At 34.9% G+C, this 10,607-nt stretch overlaps 1 protein-coding gene across 1 annotated transcript; it reads left to right on the top strand.

The window, feature by feature from the left end:
* Positions 1-7,941: 7,941 nt before the first annotated feature.
* On the top strand, positions 7,942-9,027 carry LOC136970028 (uncharacterized; the record flags this gene model as incomplete). The annotated part of the gene is made up of 1 exon (XM_067264392.1): positions 7,942-9,027. A coding segment is annotated over exon 1 (1,086 nt), but the record flags the coding sequence as incomplete, so codon positions are not given.
* Between the last annotated feature and the right edge of the window lie 1,580 nt (positions 9,028-10,607).

Genomic DNA, 10,607 nt, shown 5'->3' with positions numbered 1-10,607 from the left:
CAATCTTCGGTTAATGTTACCTATAATAGCGAACTCTGCGACAGAAAAATTTTTTTACTCTACAATCTAGACGGCGACAGGGATTTTTTCCTCACCCCTACATTACACGCGGCGATGGGGAATTTTTTTTTCTACCTTACATTTAGACGGCGAAGGAGAGATTATTTCTACCCTACGTTCTACGCTTACAATTCTCAAAAATACAAATTAAAAAAAATAGGATAACTTACTTTGTTTCTGAGCTTTTCCCATTTTTCCACGTTTCCTGTCGACAGAACTAGACTCTCCGGTACGTGACGATGCTCTTTTCCCCCCTTTCGTCTTAACACTTTGTCGCTCTTTTTTTCCACCTTTTTCTTGTGTTTTCTTTTGCTTTTTTTCTTTCTTGTTGACATTAGGTGCGGGAGCAGCCGGAATAGTCTCTGGTTCTTTCCAACTAGGTATTTTTTCTGTGATCGGGATGTATTCGATCAGTGTATGCCTGCCTTTTTAGAAACACCCGAGGAAACTGCCGAAATACTCGTCGTGCACTGTAAACCAAGATAGTGCCGTATGAATGTCAAAAAATTCGCCCATGACATATTGCCACATTTCCTTTGACGTTCCTTCGAGAGCCGAACTATTCTGCCAGCATTTTCGGAAACGCATCACGCACGATTTCCGGTCACTGCGATAACCCGATTTGCATGTTTGGCCACATTTCTGGATAAGTTTCTCGGTGTGTTGGAGGCCCAGTTTTACGGCAAATTTCGGTCGCCATCAATTCTTTCGTCTAATCCTAATTCGGAAGACTCTGCTTCTATTAACTGATAAAAACGTCGTCCAGTATAACTCTTTCCAAAATCGTTGACTCCAAATCACAACTCGACATGACAAACTTGTGAAAAATCTATTCCAAAAATTGCCGAATACGCTTAGCAAATTTGTTAATACATTTTTCCAAGCGCGTAAATTCACAATGTCAATTAAAATTATTATTAATTACCTCATAATAGAAAAATTCCAGAAGTAACAAAAACTCAAGAAAAGCTTTTTGCACGACAACACGCCTACTCCACTTTCGGAGGAAAAATTTGCATACTTCTGATTATCGCGATTCTACGGATCAAAGCGCCCTCTACGGATTTTATTAATTGATAACAAAAACCGAACAAATTCCCCGTCGCCATCTTGAATGCAGCGGAAAAAATTACCCCAGCGCAGTCTAGAATTTCCCTATCGCCCTCTAAAATTTTCTTTGTCGCAGAGTTCGCTACCATAGGTAACATTAACCCAATCTTCTATATGACTATTAGTTATTCTCAAGTCCTTTTTTATAAACTGATTAATTTCTTTTACATGATCAGTCGAGTTGAACGAAAAATTTATAGCTATAATAATATTATTATTTTTCACGTTAACTAGCTGGTCTATTTCGAATTTTAACATACCTTTTAATTGGCAACTATATTTCTTCAAATTCTTGCTACTTTTTGGGATAATATTGACAAATCTCTATTCAAATATTTGTTTTTTTTTTTTTAAAGCAATGACTTCTGCTTTAATTCCTTATAGTTCCATACGAAGCAATGAGAACTTACCTTGAATTAGCTCGTATATTGATTTCAATGTAAATTGTGACTATTCCTGAACTTGTGGCCCTAAATCTCTTGTAGTTCTGAAGTAATCGTAAATTTTCGTAGCTCTTGAGATCACAGAACTATTTTTATTAAAAAAATCCTCTAATTCATAATAATCTTAATTAGTTTTATTACTCAATTGCCTTTTTTTTTCTTTAAGCTTATTCTTGCAAGGTCTGCCTTGCCCCTTCTTTCCATATCTCCTTGACTCATTTGTTGTCGATATCGAAAAAAAATGTCTAGATTGGACTCAATCCCAGCAGTTAATAATAATCACATAATTAAAATCAAGGTATTTGCAAACATCAACTTCTTTAAAATTGTTATATTTCGGTTTCTTAATGATTTTCCAATTCACTCAAAACAAAATTATTAAGCTTCACTTAAAGTTCACCCATACTTCCAGCCCTACTACACGTCCCCTTATCTATTTATAATTTAAATAGAAAAATTTATAATGCTATTAACAATTAATAGAAGAAATTAATATATTTATTAGAAATGGATGATGATAGGACTAGGGATTGTAATCCAGCAGTGTTTTGATCCAGCTGGATTTTTGCTGAATTGAAATCATCCCGGCTGGATCCAGCGTGGAAATATTTTTTGTGCAATAAAGTGTTATCTGTCTATCTATCTATCCTGCAATTTCTGTTTTTTTAAATGAAATAAAACATTTTAAAAAATACTTAAGAAGCTTTTATTATTTAGACTGGTCAGTATAAATCAGTAAAACTTCTTACACATTTAGGTAGTAAACTTAACTTTGGTTCGGTTTAACACTTGAGATAGAGATAATTAACTTTAAATGTTTAGTTAGATTATAATTATAATGTAATCTTTAAGTTAAATCAATAGCAAAGGTAATTCTACTGATTAATTTATATTAATATATTATTAATAATGTAAGGACGGATAATCAGTGGCTAAGTGGCTATCAGTCTTACCAGTTTTCATATATAAGACTCTACATATTAGTCTGTAGTTATTTATAAGTATATAAAACTATGTACTGTAAAGTAGAATAAAGTTAAATAAACTACACCTTTATCAATCCAGCAAAATTTAATAAAATAATAACGTTTTCAATCGTTTTTAACGATCTTTCTTGGTTACAAAAAAATAGAACATTAAATATAGAACATAAAATGTGTTCGGAATAAATATAAAAATTAACGGAAAACGCCCAAACGGACAAAATATAAATAAATAAACACAAAATTAAATAGCGGAAAAAATCATATTACAGGGTGTGTTTGTTAAATTGCAGCTGGATTTTATGCAGAAACTTAGCTGTTTCACTACAACAGCGCCAAATCCACCCGTACCGGCAAATTGAGGTACTACTTTTTTCTTCGCGGAATCTCTTTCCCATGTCGTCCTTAGTCACTCTCCCAAATTTGGCGACAGTCCGGCTGTTAGATTGCTCTACAGATGTCTCTGAGTACCGTCAGTTTAAAAAAAAAATACCCTGTATAGAAGATTCAACGAAACCAGCAGTTGTCCGATTAATAACATTAATTAATGTAAAAGGATCTCCACATGGTAGACAATGAGTCTGCATCTCTATGGTTTATACAACCAGTTGTCATGTGCGCCTTGCAGATTTCCAATCTCTCAACATGTTTGACCGTTTGCCTATTTGTCGTCGTTTTTATAATTGCCGCTTGATCTCATCTCGACGTTAACATACTTCTGTCCTTGCGTAATGATTGCCAGCGCAGTGTTGTTAAAGTTCTTACTGATTGTATATTTGTTGCTCTTAAGCCTTTGTTTTAAACTGCGCATCGTTGCACCCACATAAACAAGCTTGGAACATTAAAAACGTTGGTATGTTGTAAAGGCACCGAATATATTACCACGTTTGTTGAATTCCAATCTTCTTCTCTTTTTATCGTTTCTTAAAAAGTTTGAAAACAGTCGGGATTACGGTCGGTATACCAACTGACGAAAATTAATCAGACCTGGCCAGTACATCTATGTAACTTGTTTTTAAAAAAAATGGGATGTAATTAAGCACTATTTCTTTTTATATTTATTCCAAACACAATTTTTATGTTCTATAGTTAATGTTGTATTTTTTTGCAACTGAGGAAGATCGTTAAAAGCGATTGAAATACATTATTATTTTATTAAATTTTGCTGGATTGATTAAGGTATAGTTTATTATAAGTAATTTAATTATTAGTGTTAGTAAAGTAGTGAGTAAGTAATTAGTAGCAGTCTAGTAGTTAGCAAAGCGGAACGCGACGACGTAGACTTTTTGCGCGCATAATTTAGAAAGTTAATTGGAGTATTGGCGGATCCGCAGCGCTGGATCCAGCAGGCCGAGAGAATGCGCTTGGATCCAGCTGGATTGCTGGATGAGGGATCCAGCAATTGCAATCCCTAGATAGGACATGTTTGACATTATGTATATTAATTTGCATGTTAATAGATTCAACTTATCAATTAGTGGTGGGTGTGGAAATATTAAACTTCCAATAAATTTCAACCAAAAAAAGTATTTATCACAAATTAGATGTAATGATAACTCGTGTTTTGTATATTTAGTACAAATTCAGCAGCTTGCAGGTAACATATTGACTCAGAGATTTAATCCTCACTCTCGCATGTGGACTAACTTTGAAAAGCTAACTCAATCCACACTATTGACATAAAAGTAAAGAGAATTAGTCCTTGTTTTTTTTTATTCGTTGTCCTCCACAATCAAAGCTGTTCTAGAAGTATTGGTGAATGTTGTGAAGGGTAACGAATCAAGAACTGCGATTACTTAGTATTCTTTAAACTTCAAAAAAGTTATATTCGGAAACAATTATAAAAAATTAATAGATGTTTGAGTATTGATCAATTTAATATATATATAAATATAGTATATATAGTGTACATGTTAGGCTCAAAGAGGGAAATCGCTCATTGAGCGGAAAAACGACCACAACACGTTATGGCTAATTCAAAACGACCACGAAGCGAAATTTGTGTCGTGGCTTTAATGATATTTGACCTCTATGCAGTTGGACATGTGGCTGTCACGTGTTAAAGTTTGTCGCATGTTCTTTTGACAGATATAGTGTGATGTACAGTGACAGTGTTTATTTTCCTTTGTTTCCCATGTCCCTGGGAATTCTTGCCTTTTTGTTAACGACCAGTGGTTGGTGGTCTATGTGTGGTTCTTCTTAGTGGAGTGAAGACGTATAGAAGTTTAGTTCGTCTCCCGTTTTCATCCTTGCTGGCTCAATTGATCCAACTTCACCAACAGAAATTACTAACATATGCGTTGTGGTGATTAAGAAAAGCCATAACGCGTTCTGAACGTTAGCTGATGCAACCACGATACGAAGGATAGGTTGTAAGTTGTCAACGGGCGAATTGCAAACACTTGCAGTTTGTAGTGTTCATTCTTGACCAGTGCTGCCGTTTCTAGGTTAATTACCCTTTTCTAGAGTAATTTTTCTTGTATTCTTATATTTAGGGTAAATCTAGGGCAAAACTACCCTGTGTTCTGATGCTATTACTCATCGGTCCACAAGTTTCGCTAGAAAAAGTTTTAGCCTATAACCATTCTGTTTTTCACTATAACTGGAGGGTTTTAGTATAGGACAACAGAAGCTAAAGAATAATGCAGATTGATGCTAGGTACATGGGTGTTCACTGTACAGTAATACCTCAATTTTCATTGATAATCTGTCCAAAAACAATGGCAAAATCCAAAACTGACGAAAATTGAGGTATTACTGTATATTTCACCTGAGTATGATTTCGCTTTTCTCAACCTTCGTGCCATTGAGCCATTGGCACTTTCCATATTAATACCTCTGAAAAAGCCTAAAAATCTTAAGAGATTTTAATTATTAAAATTTTAAGAACAATGAATCTGCGTCATAGAATCGTTCGTCTTATTTTTTTATATTGAAGCATGAGCTCGAGCTCGGAGTGTTTTCTCAATTTAGGGTAATCTAGGGTAAAACGAAGGCGCTGTCATGCGTAGTTCCACCAGAAGCAGCGGCACACTGTTCCTGAATTTCATTTTCAGGTGTAAACATCTGTGCGCTAATTATGGCTAGTAAAAAGAACATATTTTATGAAAAATTAAGTGAGTTAATTAAGATAAATACTGATCGCGGTTTTTTTATCAGTGATGAACGATACCAAACGTTACTTCAAGAAACAAAACAGACTCAGCTTTTTATAAAAACAACCAATCGCTATTGCCAAAGCACTATCGTCATCTTAAACGATATCATGTCTTAAAAGTTGTTGACGCTGAAAAATTGATTGAAAGTGGATCTGATGGCATTTGTGAATCAAAAATCTGTTACTTTTGTAAGGTAGATGAACTGTTTGATATTCTGGAAAAAGCCCATACTAGTGTCAGAAACAAACGGACAATAGGTAAGTATCGGAAGATTGTCCGAAAAAATTGAGACATTTTGTCTTTTTTGATTTGACCCTACAAATGTTAAATCAACTTGTAAAATTATTTTATTTATTATTTTTGTTGCAGTTATGAAAGCTGAAATGGAAAAGAAATACTGTAATGTTACACGTCAAACTATAAACTTATATCTGAGTTTATGTGAACAATGTCAACTGAAAAAAAAAACAAAATATGGTTTAGCAGTAAGACCGATTCTATCTGACAGCATGAATTCCAGAAATCAAGTTGATTTGATCGACATGCAGTCTGAGCCAGACGAAGATTATCGATTTATCATGAATTATCAAGATCACTTGACTAAATTTACTACTCTTTGTCCGCTAATAACGAAAACTGCTGAAAAAGTAGCCTATTAACGTTTGGATATATTTTGTTTGACAAACAACCAAACACCTTAAGTTGCTGAGAAAAATTTAATAAATAACAAACGTTTTCAGCCAAATCTGTTGGCCATCATCAGGTTACACAAATTCGAATGCAAACACAAAATGGAACAAAAAATTTAAATACAAATAAATAAAATAACGGATAAAATATACATATAAGAAAGTAAAAAATTAAATATAAATAACAAAAATATATAAAAAATATGTATAGGTTAAATAATAAAATACACGAAACTCTAATAAATGCAAGAAGTGCATTTATCAATAAATTATACGAAATTCTGACAAATACAAGATATGCAGTAATAACAAAATCAAGGCATTAAATTAAGAGCTATCAAACCTCTTAATTAAATATTTCCATGCCGAAGGCAACCCTTCAGCATCCCTGGCATTAATGCAGGCATTATGTAATCTGCTCTTAAATATTTCAATTTTTTCGGCGCAAAACGCTAAAGTCGGTGAGTGTACAGGTTTAATGATGTCTGCTTCACCCCACTTGACTACCGAGCCTTCAACCTGTGCCATCTGAGATAGAATTGTGGCGTTAGATCTTTTGCTGATGTTGTATTTGTGCTCCCTCAATCTAATCCCTAAGCTTCTATTAGTAACTCCAATGTAGTTTTTATTAATGCCTAGTTCTTGGTTTTCATAAGGAATTTTGTACACTCCAGCCATTCTTTCTTTATCAATACGGTCTTTGTCGTTCCTTAATAATTTGTACAAGTTGGGAGCCCTCTTGAAAATTAACTTGGTATTTTTGCGGGCTGAGATTTCCTTCATGATAGCTTCTTTCTTTCTGTCATACGTGAACTTTGTGAATTTGCGGAAATCCCCTCCTTGAGCTTTTGTTTTGTTATTCTTGTAGTTTTTGATTAGTGTGGTTATCATATCCGCCCTGTACCTTAGAGTTCTAGCGATATGCGATATCCTGTAGATTTCTTTTTGTCTATCAACCACACTACTGCAGTAGAGAAAAGCCCTGCGAACAAGGGCACGGAAAGCAGCCATTTTGTATTGGTAAGGATCATTCGAACGCGATGGAATGTACAAAGGGCTATGCGTTGGTTTTACGTACACTTTAGTAATCAAATGTCCTTCCTTGAATTCGATGTCAATGTCTAAAAAATGTATCCGTGAGGAACACGTCTGTTCAATCTTTAGCATGAGGCCGTCATCGTTGTTGTTGATTCTATTAATAAATTCCTCGATTTTCCGGTCATTTTTCCATATTACAAGGACATCGTCCACGTATCTTTTAAAATACATAATGTCATTCACGAAGCCACAAATAACGCTCTTTTCTAACCTTCTCAATACAAGTTCACACAACAATCCTGACATAGGACTTCCCATTGGGACTCCCCTTTTTTGTTTGTATTGACGGCCATTAAAAGCGAAAAAAGATTCATAGCAGACAAAGTTAGCTAGCTCTAGTTAGTTGTTTGTGATTTAATTTTGCTGAGTGAGTTCACTTCAATGTTAAAATGGCACACCGATGGATTATTACAAGAAATATAGGAAGATTGCGTTAAAACTTGTCAAGGCAGAATGCAAATTTACGTTTTTGAAAGAATGTTTGAAAAGCAGGGTATTTCCGATGTCGATTTATAGGATCAGCATCCCTAAGGAATGTGCTTCATTGAAATTTAAGTTTTGTCTTATGTGCCTTCGTAAGTCCATTAGAATTGCTAGGAATAAGAAATATGGTGTCCTGCATGAGCTCATCAATCTAGAAAATGTTATATACAATGAGGATCCTGAAATGTTGGTAGATATCAACCGAGGAATAGTTAAATTAACGGATGCGGTACATGTGAATTTAAGGAACAAGTACATTAAGAAAATGAAATGGATCATTAGAAAACAGGCATCAAGAGTAGCTAAGGATAATCCTTCGACATTCGTTTTATGGGACAAGGTAGAAGTCCCGATGAAGATCATGGAGTTTCTAAAGTGGGGACCGAACTATGTCCCTGAAAGTTCAAACTCATGGGACGCGTCAATTCAGGAAATAGAAAGAGGAATATCTGGGCTAGATCCTTTAGAAAAAGAATACCTCCGATGGAAAACTGTCATTAAAGACCGGACGGCTTGGAGGAAAGGATGTGATGCCGGTAAATACATCAAACTTACTAAATGCTGGCTTAGAGAAAACGATTTGGTTACTACTAGAGCGGACAAGAGCAAGACATTAGTCATCATGAAAAGGCAAACGTATAATGACGCTTTGGATGATTATATTAAAAAAACCGAATGCGAGCGTGTTGACGAAAAGATTATTGATAGCGTCGACAGAAGAGTTAAGAAACTTGAAAAAGCTAAAATCACTAGTTTATTACCTTTTCTCAAAAATTGTCGGAATCCTAGGCCAGGTATGCCGAGATTATTTGCGTTTGCCAAAACCCATAAAGAGGGCAAGGAAGTAAGACCCATAGTTGAAAGATGCAGAGGACCAACCTTTTTTCTTGAAAAGAAATTACATAGGTTTCTCACCTCTCAGCTCGAAAATAACGTATATGTGGCAAAGGATCCAAGGGATGTGGTTAATGAGATACAAGATCTAATTTTAATGGATAATGAGGTTGGAACCGTAATGGACTACGAGAGCTTATACCCCTCTATAAAAATTGAGTCATGCAAGGTAGCGCTTTTGGATTTCATGCGCAGCAAAAGCCCAGATTTGGCAAATTACAGTAATGATTTGATAGAGCTAGCTAACCTTGTCTGCTATGAATCTTTTTTCGCTTTTAATGGCCGTCAATACAAACAAAAAAGGGGAGTCCCAATGGGAAGTCCTATGTCAGGATTGTTGTGTGAACTTGTATTGAGAAGGTTAGAAAAGAGTGTTATTTGTGGCTTCATAAATGACATTATGTATTTTAAAAGATACGTGGACGATGTCCTTGTAATATGGAAGAATGACCGGAAAATCGAGGAATTTATTAATAGAATCAACAACAACGATGACGGCCTCATGCTAAAGATTGAACAGACGTGTTCCTCACGGATACATTTTTTAGACATTGACATCGAATTCAAGGAAGGACATTTGATTACTAAAGTGTACGTAAAACCAACGCATAGCCCTTTGTACATTCCATCGCGTTCGAATGATCCTTACCAATACAAAATGGCTGCTTTCCGTGCCCTTGTTCGCAGGGCTTTTCTCTACTGCAGTAGTGTGGTTGATAGACAAAAAGAAATCTACAGGATATCGCATATCGCTAGAACTCTAGGGTACAGGGCGGATATGTTAACCACACTAATCAAAAACTACAAGAATAACAAAACAAAAGCTCAAGGAGGGGATTTCCGCAAATTCACAAAGTTCACGTATGACAGAAAGAAAGAAGCTATCATGAAGGAAATCTCAGCCCGCAAAAATACCAAGTTAATTTTCAAGAGGGCTCCCAACTTGTACAAATTATTAAGGAACGACAAAGACCGTATTGATAAAGAAAGAATGGCTGGAGTGTACAAAATTCCTTATGAAAACCAAGAACTAGGCATTAATAAAAACTACATTGGAGTTACTAATAGAAGCTTAGGGATTAGATTGAGGGAGCACAAATACAACATCAGCAAAAGATCTAACGCCACAATTCTATCTCAGATGGCACAGGTTGAAGGCTCGGTAGTCAAGTGGGGTGAAGCAGACATCATTAAACCTGTACACTCACCGACTTTAGCGCTTTGCGCCGAAAAAATTGAAATATTTAAGAGCAGATTACATAATGCCTGCATTAATGCCAGGGATGCTGAAGGGTTGCCTTCGGCATGGAAATATTTAATTAAGAGGTTTGATACCTCTTAATTTAATGCCTTGATTTTGTTATCACTGCATATCTTGTATATGTCAGAATTTCATATAATTTTATTGATAAATGCACTTCTTGCATTTATTAGAGTTTCGTGTAGTTTATTATTTAACCTATACATATTTTTTTATATATTTTTGTTATTTATATTTAATTTTTACTTTCTTATATGTATATTTTTTATCCGTTATTTTATTTATTTGTATTTAAATTTTTTGTTCCATTTTATGTTTGCATTGCATTCGAATTTGTTTAACCTGATGATGGCCAACAGATTTGGCTGAAAACGTTTGTTGTTTATTAAATTTTTCTCAGCAACTTAAGGTGTTTGGTTGTTTGTGAT

This window comes from Centruroides vittatus, unplaced genomic scaffold, assembly GCF_030686945.1.
Source record: "Centruroides vittatus isolate TY-2023 unplaced genomic scaffold, ASM3068694v2 contig_1874, whole genome shotgun sequence".
Lineage (NCBI taxonomy): Eukaryota > Metazoa > Arthropoda > Arachnida > Scorpiones > Buthidae > Centruroides > Centruroides vittatus.
The sequence above is the reverse complement of the archived record's forward strand: the minus strand, read 5'-3'. Positions and strand labels throughout refer to the sequence as shown.